At 30.6% G+C, this 16,838-nt stretch overlaps 1 protein-coding gene across 2 annotated transcripts; it reads right to left on the bottom strand.

The window, feature by feature from the left end:
• Positions 1-10,098: 10,098 nt before the first annotated feature.
• Positions 10,099-16,838, bottom strand: LOC113868716 (putative E3 ubiquitin-protein ligase UBR7). 2 transcript variants are annotated; one of them, XM_027504555.1, is made up of 7 exons: positions 16,792-16,837; positions 16,474-16,597; positions 12,503-12,661; positions 11,688-11,948; positions 11,237-11,511; positions 10,630-11,023; positions 10,219-10,436 (listed from the first exon to the last, which is right to left on the bottom strand). In XM_027504555.1, exons 2-7 carry the CDS (start codon positions 16,552-16,554, stop codon positions 10,347-10,349), a joined length of 1,260 nt encoding a protein of 419 aa, XP_027360356.1. In that variant the 5' UTR covers positions 16,555-16,597; positions 16,792-16,837; the 3' UTR covers positions 10,219-10,346. The 2 variants fall into 2 exon arrangements, with proteins under 2 accessions (XP_027360355.1, XP_027360356.1); XM_027504554.1 differs by having other exon boundaries at positions 10,099-10,436; positions 10,630-11,511; positions 16,794-16,838.

Below are 16,838 nucleotides of genomic sequence, written 5' to 3'. Positions count from 1 at the left end.
CCCAAAATTCATAAAGAAATTAGAACACACGCTTTGTAATTAGTAATTGGCAAATATTAAATAAAAAGTTACTTTTAATTTTTTAACTACTAAAAGTACTGATTAACAAAACCTTTAATAATTACTCGGTGAATTTAGTCTTCGTCAAAATAGATTTTAACAAACATTTAGGTTAATGTAATAAATTTTTCTTTTTGTGTTTTTTCTCTCGTACATATACAACATATTATAAATGGGTAATCAAACACCTTCTCATTCTGTCATTAAGATATGATAACCAACGCTATGTTTGCCAGAAGCTTCAGTTCAGTGTTCCAAGCATTATTCTCACATTCTTCTTCCTGTGCTGTTGAGCAAGTCAAGCTTCATTGTTACGGTGATTTCATCCATTGTCATTGAATTTCGGTTTCAACTTTAGTTATGGCATGGGTTTGAGAAAAGAGTTGTTAAACTAATTTTTATTTGATATGAATAATGTGCAAAATAACCTAGCAAATGGATCATAGGCCCACGAGTTAAATGAAGGGCTACCTCAGTAACAAGTAAATCATTTTATTTACCTTTTTTTTTCGCTTGTCACATATTAATTTTAGACTTAAAATTATTTGTGAGTGATATTTAAATTATACTCTTTTTGGCTATAATAATTTTATATTTTAACCACATTTTATTTTATTTTAAATTTTAAAAATTAAAGTTGTTATTTAATTATTTCTTATTAATTTTATATTTTATGTAAGTACTTATTTTTTTTTACATTTATACAAATTTTCTTATTACTTTACATAAATGATGACTCATATTTATAGTCTTATTGCATCTTCCAAAATATCTTTTCCTTTATTATTTATTTCATTTAGCATATTTTTGTATTTCTTGCATTAAATTAGAGTTTTTATAAATACTTGTTATTTTTACTTTATATTTCATATTTTTTTTATTCTGACCTTTGTCCACTATTTTGGCCATAATTTTTTTTTGTAGATTTCCTTTTTCATTGATTCTTGTTGCAATGGATTCCTTACTTCCTATACTTCAATTTTGACATATGGATCGTGTTGTTTGGTGTAATAGCTCGGCAACTTATTTGGGATTGATGACTATTTTCACAAACCAACACAAGACATTTTTAGTGTGCTTTGTCCTCACTCACACACTTCCCAGGAATTTTCCAGAATGTCACTTATCCCATAATTGTCCCAAGTTAAGCACGCTTAACTTTGAAGTTCTTAAGTGATAGGCCACCGAAAAGTAAATACATTTTGTTGGTATAGGTACTCATAATCAATTCTTTTAAGCTATCATCAACTGTATACGCAGTCTCTGGATCACTCTCATTCTGGTGTAAATTTGATTCATTCATGTATCCCTTACCACTGGAAGTCTGCCAGGAGCTGCTCCTTGTTTGTGCACCCTCGCCTGGAAGCCTGCCAGGAGCCACTCATTGTGTGTGCTAGAATGTACTGGTGATCGCTTCCCGCCCTCGCCTAGCGCTTGGGTGTCACATTAGGAGTTTGAAGCTATTTTTTTATTAATTTTTAAAGTTCAGACTTAAAACATACTTTTTATATTTAGAGTTTTTATTTAGGGTTTTTATTATAATTACTTGTGGTAGTCTTGGCCTATTTATTTCCGTTTCATTTAAGACCCGTATATATAGGGGTCAAAAGGTTGACTTTACGCACTCTTTTTCATAGTCTTGGATTTTGTAAGATTTTTCCCTTTTTTTTAAAAGAAACCTTTTTCGTTGCCGTTACTTACATCCTTTCCAGATTCTGCACAATTCGATTTCTGATTCCATTGTGACTTTCAATTTGATTTTGCTCGTATTATGATTCGCGACTACGTGGTTGAATGCTCAAATCATCTCATCTTGAGCACAGATTGTAAGACCCACTGATCACTCTGAGTTTGTCTTTTCACTTTCTCACAATTCTTGATCAAGATTTGTACATGCATAATTCGATTGAATTTAATTTTTATTCTTGAGTATAAGATTGACCGATTGATTAATTGATTTCTTTTGCATTCAAGGTTTAGGCAAATTCGGTATAGCAATCCCAGTTCGTGCTTATGATTTTCGGTTTTAATCCTAGTTCGTGTCTTGTTTTACTTGCCTTCGTTTTTATTTGCCTTCGTTCTTTTAATTAACATTTGTTCTTCCTCGTTTTTGTTTCAATTTTTATTTTCGTTTTTATTTTCGTTTTCATTTTCATTTTTGTTTAATTCATTTTCTAGGTTTAATTCATTTATTTAATTCAATTTCAATTTAATTTGTTTTACTGCATTTTTTGGATTTAATTCAATTCTCTGTTGCCAATTTACGTTTCTGTTTAATTTCTTGAAAATTACAAATCTCCAATTTAACCACCATTGCATGTTTAAAACTAGAAACATAATGAATTTGTATCTTTATAAGATAACCTAGGTTTACTATCTATATTGCAAAATTATTTAAGAAATCTAGTTTTATTCGAAACCATTACGACATGGTTATCAATAAACTTTCAAATTTTTTAAATAATTACGTTTATACTTATAAAAGTATCCTTATATAAACAATTTTTCATAAATACTTATATTTATGTTATAAAATTTATAATATTTAATATATTATTTATAGTATTTTTAGTCAATATTCTTATTAATTACATATCTTTAAATTTATGCAAAATATGTTTTTTCTGTAATAAATTGCATAGTGTATCATTTCTTTTTATCTTTTTATTCTCAAAATTTGTATGTTTTCATATACACTCTTATGCTGATTTCTTTAGTTAATCATGATAAATTTATTTTTAAAATAGTGATATCTTTTACTTTTCTCTATATATCAATATCATATATATACAATATATATACTTTTTGATATATATATATATATATATATATATATATCTTTTTTACTAAATATTATATATGTAAATTATGTTTTTTTTTTTCATAAATGCATACATCAAAATTGATCGAATCTTTATTAATAAATTATATTTGATTAAAATTCTTAATTTTTGAGTCTTTAATTTTTATAATATATTTTTCTATTTTATGTTTATTTTAAAATAAAATATTTGTACATTGCATAAGCTATTAAACTAGTTAATTTATTTACACGTTTAAGTGAACCGAGTCAATCAATACACATACATTCTTAACTACAAGTTTAGTTTTTACTATTAGAAAGGATGACGTTGACCCTAAAATTGTGTTTAGATAAAGAATTTTAAAATTTTTAAAAAATTATGAAAATAATAATAAGTTATGCTTCAAATGAGAGTAAAATATAATAGAAGTTATGAATGATAAAAAAAAAAAAAAAGTTAAAGCATAATAAAGAGAAGTTTAAATTTTTTATAAAGACAAGTCATTCAATTTTTTATTTGGCATAAAAATTAATTATTTAAAATTATATAGTATTTTAAAATTATTCTTTCTTATTATTTAAATACATGAATCTTAATAATTTTGAAATATCTTATCCAAACACAACCTAAAGTTTTATTTAGAAGTTTATTTTATTTTATTTTATTTTGAAGAAAGTGAGAGAAGATGAAGGCTTATTTAGAGATAACTTTTATTTAATATTTTTTAAATAAAATAAAAATATTATATAAACTCTCTAAAACTTTCTGAAGCACATAATTTTATGTTCTTTTAATTTAAAAGATTTTTTATTGACTTCATTTTATTTTATTTTCTTCAAATTCTTTCGATGATAAAATTGTATAACCATTTAATATATTTAAGAAATTACAAATTTAAGAAAACCTAAATGTTGAATCATATAATATAGACTTAATTTTAAATGTCAAAATTTAGATAAATTAGACATTTATAAATATGTGTTTTTATGTTATAATTAATATTGACTTGTATTTTAAAATTATAAAAATAAGACCAAAAACAGAAAATTACCAAATTTTTAAACAAATTTTTAATATATATCCAAAATACATATTAAAAATATTAAATATATTCTATTAATACTTTAAATACCATTAAATCATGCATGAAATATTTTATAATTTTAAAATAATAACTATTTTTTATTTTTAATGTAAAATGATAATATTTTAACTTCTTAACATATATCCTATTTATAGGCAAGAATATCTATCGAAAAGTAATAAAGAATTTTTAAACAAGTTTCTAAAATTTTGTTCCATAAGAATTATTTCTAAGTACTAAGAATATTTTAATTTAATTATTTGAACTTAAGGATTGCATAATAAAATTAAACTAAGAATAAATTAAATTAACAAGTAATTTAAAGTAAATAAAATAATGCAACTTTCAATTAGACTATTGGAAAAGAACCTAGAGCGTATGATTTCATCTTTATACTTTTTATATTTACTTTTAGTCTAATTCTAATTTTGATTTATTTATGATTGTCAACTACTCATATTAATTGTATTAACACCAAATAGTCATATAATGTTAACAGTTGTTTCCTTAAATTATTACCCTCAATGATCATGCAAGGTAAAAGAAAGAAAAAACATAAAATACTTATGAGTTTGTTAATTTAATAATGATTGAAAGAAAAAAAAACTAAGTTTGATCTACTTAATTCTTTATCTTGTTTTATCCTATAGATCTATTAACTATGTGTGGTACGGTTGCCTACAATGTAATCAATTATGAAATATTAATAGTGGTTAATTCCTAACATACATATATATGCACTAGAATAAAAATCAATCATAGATGAGAATTGAAATTATTATTGAACGTAAAGATTACATAAAGTCATATATATGATTTACCATAACTCTAGCTATGGATTTAGCTACTCATTGTAAAGAAAACAAGGAAAGAAATTGTACCCATATCCATATTCAAATGAAAGAAGATTACAAACTAGAAAAATCTCCAAGAGATGAGAATAAAAAAAAAATTTGCTGCTCAAACACGCTCTCAATCACTTGCTTAAACTAAGAAGAAACTTTCTTTATCTTTGCTAATGACCTTCACTCTCAATAACTCCAAATGTCGTCAAAAGTATGCCAAAATCAAGATATTCAAGTCGTAACTCTCAAGGTTCTTTAAATAGGATTTAGTATCTACCAAAGATAATAGTTATTGCCTCCAAAAGATATGTTGATATGACGCATTAAGAGAAAAATATATGATTTGCTAAATTTTAAATTCAAATTCTCTCTTCACAAGTCCCTAAAAAATCTCCAAGTTGGATGCACCAAAAGAGGATCATGACCAATATGCATAATTGTGTATATGCTCGAAGTATGGGTGTGCTTGCCCTATTTTTCATCAATTCATGCCTAAAACACTTCAATAATCCATTAGAGCTCTTAGCATGCTAAACTGTGATAATCAATAAAATAATTAGTGTAAAACACATTTAAATAAGGATCAAGTACATAAAAATAGGTTATAAAAATATTTAAAAATACAAACTTATCATATTTTAACACACTCATTTTTTTAGTATACAAAGGAGCTAACAAATACCAAGAACAAACAAATAAAGTTAGGTCACTACCCTAGGGGTCCAAATGCCACAAGCGTCTAGACACAAGAAGAGATACAAAGAAATAGGAAACATATCAAAACAATTGAAAGGAACACATTATGCTATGCCTAATTTAGCAAGCTTATCAACATATTTATTAGCTTCCTTACAAACATGACAAAATCTAACAAATTGAATCTGTTTTAACAAATTTTTAATGCTACATTACCAAAAAAAAAAAAGGATGAAAATTGTCTTAAATATTTAATAGCAAGGACAATGCTTCCTTAAAGTTGGATTCAATTCAAATAAGTTGAACATTCTTGTGAATAATTAGTTTAACTCCCATGTGAATAGCCCACAGTTTAGTTGCCAAGGGAGAACATGGTGTCAAATTACCATAAAATCCAACAATGAATTGGCCTTGGTCGTCTTTAATTAATCCACCACAGCTTGTAGAATTTTGTACAACTGAATTGTTTACATTCAATTTAAGCTGACTAATAATGGGAGAAAGCCACTTAATGTGAATTTGATTAGCCACTAGCCTTGGCAAAGTTTTGGAGCTACCCCTGCAAAAAGTATTCAAATAATCAGCATCACATAGCTCTTTCCTTATTACTACTTAGTAGAATAGATGAGTTGTGGAAAAACAAAGATTCCTAGCTTTTCACAAGTGTCAAATAGTAAAATTAAACAATCTACTTCAATTAGGTAATTTGTTCAAATACTGAATACACAAGTTCTAACTAAACCACTTTATAAGACCACTATTGAAAAAAAGCAAATTAAGTCTCAAGAAAAATAAGATGGTCTAGACATGAGGCAAGTAGAAACAATTGACATATCACGCTTACATCTTTCTTCATTAGATTAATTTACCATGAGATATTTTCTATAAAAATAGTGCAATCTTGGGAGGTCAATCCCAATTCCAAAACAAGCTTAAACATATTAATACAAAGAGATGGATAAAAAATTAAACTATAGACATATTTGATAGAAAAAAATTCATTAGTGATTAAGTGCCAAAAAAACATATCTTGTTCCCTAAAATTAGAAAGGAGTTTAATTTTGGCAATAAGGCTACAAGCATGGTAAGGAAGGAAACTTTTAAACTTTTTCTAATGCTATTCTTCATGGTCAGAGTACAAAATGACTAGAAGATCTAAATTTATCTCAGAAAGAGATAAAACAACATGATTGACCAATAGGGTTGTGCAGGATCCGATCAAACTGCCCCGACCCATACGAAATTGAAGAACCCACCCAAGAAAAATATATTTGAATGGGTTTCGGGTGAGTAAAATGGATTTTTTTGGGTTAAAATGGTTAAGGATGGTCGACTATGGATTTAAAATTGTAGAACCGTCAGAACTCGCCACCAAGCGAATGTGTGTGTGTGTTAAATTTAGGCCCAGGTCCAGTTCCAATCAATAGGTTTTAATTGAGAGATGCATAACAAATCTGAACCTTTCCCTCTTTTCTTTAGTTCATGCGCCGCCCCTCTCTTTGTTATCTTTTTGCTCTGCTAGGATTTAGGAAATTATTCCCTTCTCTATCTCTCTTTCTTGTAACCACCATTTCTCTCTTTCGTCTTACTACTCTCACTCTTTACTCCACTTTCATCTTTACTAAGGTAAGCATTTTTTTATTTTTTTATTTTTCTTGTATTCCTTTGGGGTTAGGGTTTTTATTCTTTAGTTTTTGTTAATATTGTTCTATGTTTTTGTTGTTTGGTTTAATGAACTACTAAATTTGTGTTGTTGCGGGTGAGGGATTTACTCATTCTTTTTTTTTTTTGTCTACGTTGTTTTGTTATAGTGTCGTTTCTTATTCTATTGTTGTTTTGTTTTTCTTTAATCAGTATGAATATGATTATGCCATTCTTCTCCATTTTAGGTTTTTGTTTATTTCTGCTCGTGTTCTCATTCCTTCTCCTTGTAAAGGTAAATTGATCAATTAGACTTTAATGCTTCAAAAATGTTCAATAATTGAAACCTAATTTTTTTTATTAACTAAAATATTTAGTTTTAAAAATACTTGCACAGAAAGTTTAAAAGGTTATAATGTGATGAACCCTTGATATGTGCACTTACACCATCAACAACTTTACAGTTCAATATAAACTTGATATTAATTAGTTACATCTACTATCCTGCTACATTACTTTGCCTAAAATCATATTGAATTTGAATTATCATTGCAATTGACATTAACTAACACTTTTGTTCTGGTTGTGAAATGTGTTTTCTTTCAAATTTTGTATTTCTCTTTTGCTTCAATTGTTGTTTTTTATATTTATATGTTCACATAATTCCTTATAGCATTGTTATGACTTATGGAGAAATTTTTTACATAGGATTTCTTTATCTATTTTGATTGCTTGTGCTATCTTCATTTGTTTTGACTACTTGTGTTGTCTTCTTTTCTGCTGAGATATTTTTTTTGTTTGGCAGTTTGTAATATAATAGACAGAAATGAAAAAATTAAATTAAAATAATTTCATGTGATGTTATATCATTATATGCTTTTAGAATTAATAAATATAATATAAATAGATAGATTGTTTACCTCATATTTTTTTAAGGTAAGATTATATATTTTTTTCTTTTTAATTTGTTGGTACAAGTCTTATAAGTGTTCTTTCATAAACATATTTTCTCCATTTAGTTATTACCTTTCTATACAAACTTGTTCCTTAATGTATAGATTTTATCCCTTTAGATAGCGTTTGGATATCGTCCCTGGACACAGGAGACAGAGATACTGAGACAATGAAGGACAGAAACACTAATGTTTGTGTCTGTGTATTGTGTTTGAAAGTAAGAACAGGATGTGGTGTATTTTATCTTGTATTGTGTTTGGATATAAAATTATGAGAATAATTTATGCAATTTTTAAAAATTATGAGAGGTCTCTAGAGTTGGGACATTAGTGTCCTTTTTTCTAGGAGGTACACTGATGTCCTTCAAATTTGTGTCTCACGTGTCCTTTATGTCTCTATCTCTCTAGCGAGACACTTGTCAAACATGATATGCGTGTCTCTGTGTTTCTATCTCAATGTCTCTGTCTCTGAACCAAACGTTACCTTATAGTTATTTTTTGTTCCCAAAATTTCTTATTCAGCTTGGATAACTAGCACTGCACAGTATGCATACTAGTCATTTGAATTTTTAGTAATCTACTCAATTTGTTTTTTTTATAATTTTTATCAAATATTGTCATGCTTTGATTATATTAAAACTAACTATATTTTGTTATGATAAGAAAAATATGTTGCATATATGGATATTACTAAAATATAATTTGTTGATGTTATTTTTGAATAATTTGATTAATATAGTAGATATGACTATTACTCTATATTTCATTAATATGTGTATTTTAAATTAGAGTTTTTTGGCATATGTGAATGAATGCTATCAAATTTTTTTGTAAATGTTATTATTGGATGATTTGGTTATGTATAATAGATAAGTAAGACTAATGTTTCATATTTTATTAATTGAATTTTTTGTTAACTTGTTATTAGTCAATTATATCGAAAGTGATTAATAGTTTAATTTTATTGCATTAAAACATGTTAGTGATTCAATTTTTCCTACTACAATTTTTGTTTCCAATTTTATTTTTTCAGTTAAGTAAAAAAAATATGAAATAATAATTTAAAACCAATCCAATATTAATTATATTTTGTTTATCTTGAAAAAAGCTGTTATAAATATTTTTTAACAAAATAAATTTTTATTCCTAAATTTTTAATAAGACTCAACATAAAGCTTAAATGAAAAAAACAGTTTTTTGACAATATCAATTTTTATTGAACTTTTTTTTTGTAAGGTTCAACATAAAGTTCAACCGAGATAACCAACTAATTCATTGGGCTACCCAGTGAACACGAATCAAAATTGGGCACCGCTGATCACTCTGCTGACCAGATTATGACATTGGGGAGCCCCAAGACCCAGCCCAGCCCCCGAGTAAAAGTATGTGAGATTGAGTTGAGATCAAGCTTTTCCAAGGTAAAAAACACTTTTTTATTATTTCCTATATTAGGAAGATAGCTAAAGACAAATCTATATCTTTTACTAAAAACTTCAGCCCGTATTTTTTTACTGTGGTGGTAATCGTAACACATTATAAAAAATTTAAGCTAATCGAATTTATAAATTCAAGAATATTTCACCTAACAATAGAATTGAATATAATAAAACTTAAATAGTCACTCAATTATTGTTACTATCTATTAATAAGTGGCCCTAATTGACAAGAAACACAATATTTACGAGTATTATTTACCAATTTAGTATAAAACACATTTTCATTGACAGTTGCCAAAAAAATTAGCATGAGATTCATCCCCATGACAGGACTTATATGTCGGGATCTGGGAGCGTGGGAAACTAGTATAAAAATTCCTGAGATTCACACTTTATTGTTAGTGTATTCATCAAGTCTATTTAAAAATAACCTATTTACACATTCACTTATTAACAAAATTTATTTAACGTGGCTTTGAAAGCTCGTGTTAACAACTTAAAAATAAATATATTTATCATCTCAATTATAAAAAATATATATTTGATGCATTCTTATATAATTTAGTGTTTAACAGAATTAACCGTCAGCACCCGTCAAGAAATTGGAGTAAAAAATAACCAAAAACAGGATGGTTGGCTAGCAGAATGTATAGTCTAACAAGCATATGTTAAATCCAAGTTCATTCTACGGAACTAAAATATTCAAAAGTTGATACAAACAGCGCATTGTAATATAAATATCATAAACCATGCAGGCCTTTTGAACCTCAGACAAGAGTTTGAAAGTTTTGACTAACGCCCTTGAAACGCAAACACACAACAAAAATTCACTGTACCCGGCGACGCTTATTCTTAATGTCATCAAAAAACTGGTGGACATCAGCAGCAGTAATTGGCTTTGACGAGTCTGCAGACTCCTGTCACAAAACATAACATACAATCAACCACAACACAATCAGTTATTGTTATAAGACTCTACCCACGATTGAACAAGCATGAACCCATCTATTCAAATAGAACTCTTGCTCCACCTTTTTACCATTCAGAACAAGCGACTGAAATAGTGAAAAAACGTGAAAAAAGAAATCTATAGTATGTCTGAGAACTTACCAGGAATGCACGAAGCCCATCCTTCATCTCTTCAATGCCCTTCAAGATCTCCACTTTCTCTACATGACCAAGTTTATTAAAAAAACTTATCTCCGCACCCTCCTGTCGCTGCAACTTTTCTTCTCTCTTTTGCTTGGCCACTTTCTCATACTCCGCAATTGAGTCTTCCTTGTCAAGTAGAAAAGCAATCTGCTTCTGATTGTAAAACTCCAAGCAATTATTGCATCTGCATAGAGCATCTCTCCAATGCTTAGAAAGGAAAAATGGTTTACCATGTATATCAGGGGTAGCAGCAGCTAGGTTAACACCGAGGAGACAATGAACTTGCAAATCGGTGTTTTTTGTGCATTGATTTAAAGTCATACTGCTATTACAATTTTCTCCCTCAGACAGCCTCGTCCCATCAGATATAGATTCAGAATCAACAGCAGCTTGTGCATCATCAATTTTAGGAGAATTATATGAAGTATCACCCATTGGCTTTGCAGACTCACAAGTTGTAGGCACCCCTTCCATAACACCTTTGTCCTTGTTAACTTGCGAATTGGTGCTTTTTGTATATTGATTTAAAGTTATACTGCTATTACAATTTTCCCCCTCAGACAGCCTCGTCCCATCAGATATAGATTCAGAATCAACAGTAGCTTGTGAAACATCATTTTTCGGAGAATTATATGAAGAATCACCCATTGGCTTTTCAGACTCACAAGTAGGCATCTCTTCCAAAACACCTTTGTCCTTGTTAACTTGGACAGTAGCATCTGCCTGCTTTCCAGCCGCCCATCTTTCTTCAGGATATAACTTTATAAAGAAACATACCTCGGAGCATGCCTTACATATAAATTCCTCATAGATAGGCTCTCCTTCATCATCTTTGGGAATCTACGGTATAGCAAGGAAAACAATCAAATGGCAAAACATGAGTATGATAAATACATCACAATAAGGCCTTGCATTTTTTATTTTCCAAAACTGCATACAAATCTCACTCAAGATTGAAGTACAAGAACAAAAAAAAATTTAGGCAAAGACCAAGCACCACATTCCAAGACACCAACCTCAGCTGACGACTCAAGCCCAAGATGCTCTTCATGAAACCAGTCCTCACATAGACAGCACTGTATCATCTCTTCTTGTTGTACAAAGTCTGGATCAGGATACGGGCGACCGCATGTGCAATATGAACCTTTAAAGTTGTGATTGTATGAATTCTCAACATTCTCCAAATCTTTGTTTGGGAAAATTTTGCAGTAGACATCACCAAATTTTGAATTCCCACAATCACACCTGAAGTTTCTTTTTGTCCACAGTTCCACAATCTTCATATGTAGCGGTGAGTAATAAAACCATAGGTTATGGGTATTGATCAAGCAAACAAAGTTAAACCGGATGTTCCATTCAAGTAATAAAATTTTATTTTAGTGAATAAAGCTAAACCTATTCCACATAAAGTGTACCAGTCCCAGCATTATAACATGGCCAATATAAGTAAACATGGAATACAATACTTCACATACAATCAACGTTATGGCCCATAAGAATAAAAAGAAACACTACCAATGTAGACAATGTATTAATGCTAATTATGATTTACTTTATATTGCCACTAGCGTGTAATCAGGGACCCACCACAGACTACAGATCAAGTATTTACAATACAGGACAAATCTATGACTGAAAATTTTATGAATATACCTCAGATTCACCACTGGAGATTATACGAGCAAAACAATAATCTAAAATTGACATCATAATTTACCACCTTCCTTTACAAAAATGCATAATGACAATATAAAGTAAACATGAACACAATCCATATCCATTTTCTGTTCTATAGTAATGCAATCCAAAATTCTGGAATCATAAGAACCACCTGATGACCATCATGGCAAGACAATGAACAAGCTGTGCAAACTCCAGCATTCCCATCAGGAGTGCAGGTGAGGCAAGAGAAAACTGCCTGCCTTTTCATATAACCTTTGCTGTAGGTACACTCCTTGCCATCATCACCCCCCAAAACTAAATCAGCTTCCTACAAATTGAATAAATGAGAAAGGAAATAATTAAACTGCCAACATTACAATGATAGTTATCCCAGATAGCAGCACATAGTGGTCAACCCTCAAAACGATATTGCAAGAAGCCCACTATTTTAAATTTTTGTATGCATACATATGATCTATATTATATAAATAATTATACATACAATGCTCAAAAAAATATCCATAATTAATGAAACATTCATAATTATCAATAAAAAGTAACAAGTCTAAAGAATACAAATAAGTAACAAAAAAGAAAAAAGTATCATAAAGGTTGCGGAGGGGAAACAACAGAACTGCAAAATAGAGAGACAAGTCAAAATAGATGTTTAGCTCTGCCACTTGGGTTAAAAAGGCAGAAGCCCCAAACAAAGAAGAGAGAAAAGCATGGGTGTGGCTGGAATACCATTGGAGATGGGTGACTCTGCCACTTTGATCACACAAAGTTAGAACAGAACTGGGAGAAGAGAAGTTTCAAACAGAAGAGAGAGAAGAGAAAGAGTGAAAACAAAATTTAGGGTTAGGGTTTTTAACTTTTCTGAAAAAACAAAAGGACAACTTTGGCCCTAAAAAATAACCGCAAAATGTCGCAGTTTATAAGGCCAAGATGGAATTTTCACTTCATCTTCTCTGCCGCACAGAGATATCACTGCAAAATACAGATTTTGGGCCAGTACACCCGCAAACAGAAAAAACTCCACTATTTAAGTTCTGTGGCAGCTGACCACTGCAAAAGTGTTGCACTTATGTGCTATTGATAACTATGGTTGCAATCATGCCACAACCTGAGTAAAATAGAATCAGACATAACAGTAAAATAGCTAAACCCTAAACTACCATGAAGTATAATAGCTTCTGCCTAATCAAATTAGTTTATGAACCTTGAAACTCAACAAGCAGCCTCTTTCAAATAAAGTAAAGTGCACAAGAAGAATATAATCTCTACTTAGATGCAAATTATATATCAAAATTATATCAAAATTGTCATATATTTCACACACATTTTATTGTCCTGTCCTAATACTAAAAAATCATGTGTGAAACCATGAAGTCAAAATCAAGATCCTACCTAGGATCAGGAGGGGGAGGGAAACATGCAAATCATAGGATCATAGCATGAAAGGTAAGATCCATAGTAGTCAATCCTAAATAGTGGCACAGAGCGGCCAACCTCAAAAATGCTATAACAGGGATAGCGGTAGCGGGATGACCGCTGTTCTGAAGTTTATATGCACACATATACATGCTGAAAAATATAAAATTAATACACAAATTTGAAACAAAACAAAAAAGAAAAACTCAAATCAGAAAAGGAAATAAATAACAAACAGCAAAGAGTGCAGGAGTAGCCATTGATTCTACTTGAAGCTTTGAAATTTGAAAGAGAACAGAGTAGGAGAATCCAAACAAAGAAGGAAATAAAAAAACACAACTAAAATAGGAAAAAAAACGTTCAGTCACCGGAAAGTGTCTGAGTGATGTTGAAAGCTTTGTTGAACTTGAAGAAGATGACCAGAAATAAAGAAGATGACTCAAAACAATCCAAGTCACATTGGAGGCTTCACCAAAGATGAATAAGATGACAGCAGAATGTCCCTGTCACGGTAGAAGCCTCAACAGAGATGAAGGCCACCAAAAGCAGTGGAAACGTAGAAAATAGAGATTAAATGAGAGGGAGAACTGAGAGACAAAATGAGAAGTTAGGGCTTGCGAAAGAGGGAGGAGAAGATCAGAAAATAGGGGGCCCAACGTTAAGAAACAAAGGGCAAGTTCAGAATTTTAGACATTGAATAGCAGCCACGACAGCCACAATTTCTGTCATTTTTGGCTGCTATTTGCAGTGCAACAGCCGCTCCTCTTAACCGCGATGCTATAGGGTCTTCATAGTGGCACCGCACCGCTATGCTCCACCCGCTATTGACTACTATGATAAGATCTTAAAATATGAAATTAAACTTGAATAATATATATACATATAAATATCATAAATAAGCAAAGTAACCTTAAAATCATAAATAACATTTAATAAAATTTAATTAGAATATGTCATAACCCGACAAATGACAACTCTATAAAAAACAAAATTTTATTTATTTATTTAACCAATGTAAGTTTTCACAAAAAAAGAAAAGAAAGGACCAGCCCACACCTTGCAAAATATAGACAAAATGCCAACCAGAAAAAAGGATCACGAAACGTGCAACTAGAAAAAAAAATTCAGAAACAAAATACATAATAATAATCAAAACAGAGTTGAATACAAGTGGGAATGGAGAGAGGGGGCCTTGTATTTGAACACTGAGCATCCATTTGCAAGACAGACTCACAGGCACAGCTACCAATACCCAGGAGCAACTCAAACTTGCAGGTACAGCAGCAATCAACATTGAAGAAGAAATAGAGGCAGAGAATAGAACCCAGTACCCACCCAGTCACATTCACATACAGATTTGAAGAAGAAAGAGCAAGGAATGGAGGGTAATGTTGCGGCCAAATAACCTAGACATGCAGGTCTTGGGTTATATAAACCAGGTCATGAGAAAATCAGGTGGGTGCATTGGATTTTTTATGAAAAAATTATTATTTTTAAATCAGGCTCTTTTTCAGCATGCTGCGATCACATGATTTTACCAGTAAGATCGTGCAATCCCAACAACCTAACAAAACATATCAAATCCTAGGATTGAAATCGCTTGGCATGGAGAAAATCATAAAATCATATGATCTTACGAGTATAATCGCAATTTTGACTACCATGCTTGAAACAATGGAACCAAACCAGAAAACAAGCACAAAAGACAAGGAACAAATTATCACGATATGATAAATGAAGACTAGCCAACCAAAGTTTCGTGAACCAATATATGAGATTTCAGATAATTTCAAGGGCTTGAACTTCTAACAAATAAAAAAAATGTAGGAAAATCGGGCATCATTATAAAACAATGCTATAAAAACCATATATGCCCCCACATTAGTAGTCCATACTCCATAACAGGTAACAAATAATCACAAGATAATTTCATTTATTCCAAATACACCGTTAATCATTTTTAATACTCATAAAATATTCACTTTTCTTTTCCCCAAATAAATAGGTGATTAACACAACCAACAAGCAATAAACACGTACAGACAAAGTTTACAACTTACTTGGACGTTGGAACATAATTTACATTCTCATAAGCACTACAATAGTCAACTGAATGAACACACACACGCATACTTGTCTAAGAGTAGATTGTGATTTCTCAAATATCCTTTAAAACATGTGCTTCAGAATTTGATCTCTGTATGTTTTCCAGCTTTGAAACAAAACTCATAATCTCCAGCTTTAACAAGAAAACCAATCTACACCAAAGTGCAAGCAGTGATTTCTCACCCCACCCAAAGTATGCAAAGCATAAGGTCAAATACTTTCTTTAGACATGCATACAATAGTTAAACAGTAAGCCTTTGTCCCCATTTAAATGAGATATGCATTACTTCACTAAGCCAACTCCATCGCCTCCGCAAAATTGTAAACATCCAAACAAATAACTCTCAAGTTACATGGACAAACAAGTACAACACCTCCTAATGAAGCTATCAGGTTACGGTTACTGGTTAAAGGACCACAAGTAGCAATACGGTCAAAGAGAGCAAAACATTATCCCACATAATTCATAATGATAAGATAGATCTTGACAATATAAGCCAAATGAGATGCAAATCAATTATGTCAAACAACCAACATCAGAGATACATAACACTAAGCTTCACATAGATATGAAAACATGTCAAGAATGCAAAAAATACTAACCAGCTCTCGTTCCTCGACTTCCTCCAGGTACTCGCCGATTGTAACAGCCGGTTCAGCTTCATCATCAAACGCACCTTCCATTTTCAAACTCTGGCTTCTGGTTACGGAGTTTCACGATCCGTTCCTAAAACACAACACATGGACAAAAATTAAGGAACAGAAAACAGAAACAAAAGCATGTAAATAGGGCACAGGCTCCTTTGGCGAAGAGCTAGCACGAAACCCCCGGATTAAGAAACCCTAAATTCCAAGGCATCAAAAGCAAAATTGAAAACAAAGCAAAAAAAAAAAGAGAGAAGAAAATTATGAGTGACTAACGCGATAGCGAAGTGAATGGTGGAATATCGATCAGACTACTGTGAAGC

Source organism: Abrus precatorius, unplaced genomic scaffold (genome assembly GCF_003935025.1).
Source record: "Abrus precatorius isolate BTA unplaced genomic scaffold, Abrus_2018 Scaffold6, whole genome shotgun sequence".
NCBI classification, from domain to species: Eukaryota; Viridiplantae; Streptophyta; class Magnoliopsida; order Fabales; family Fabaceae; genus Abrus; species Abrus precatorius.
Note: the sequence above shows the minus strand (reverse complement) of the source record. Positions and strands in the feature narration are given on the sequence as shown.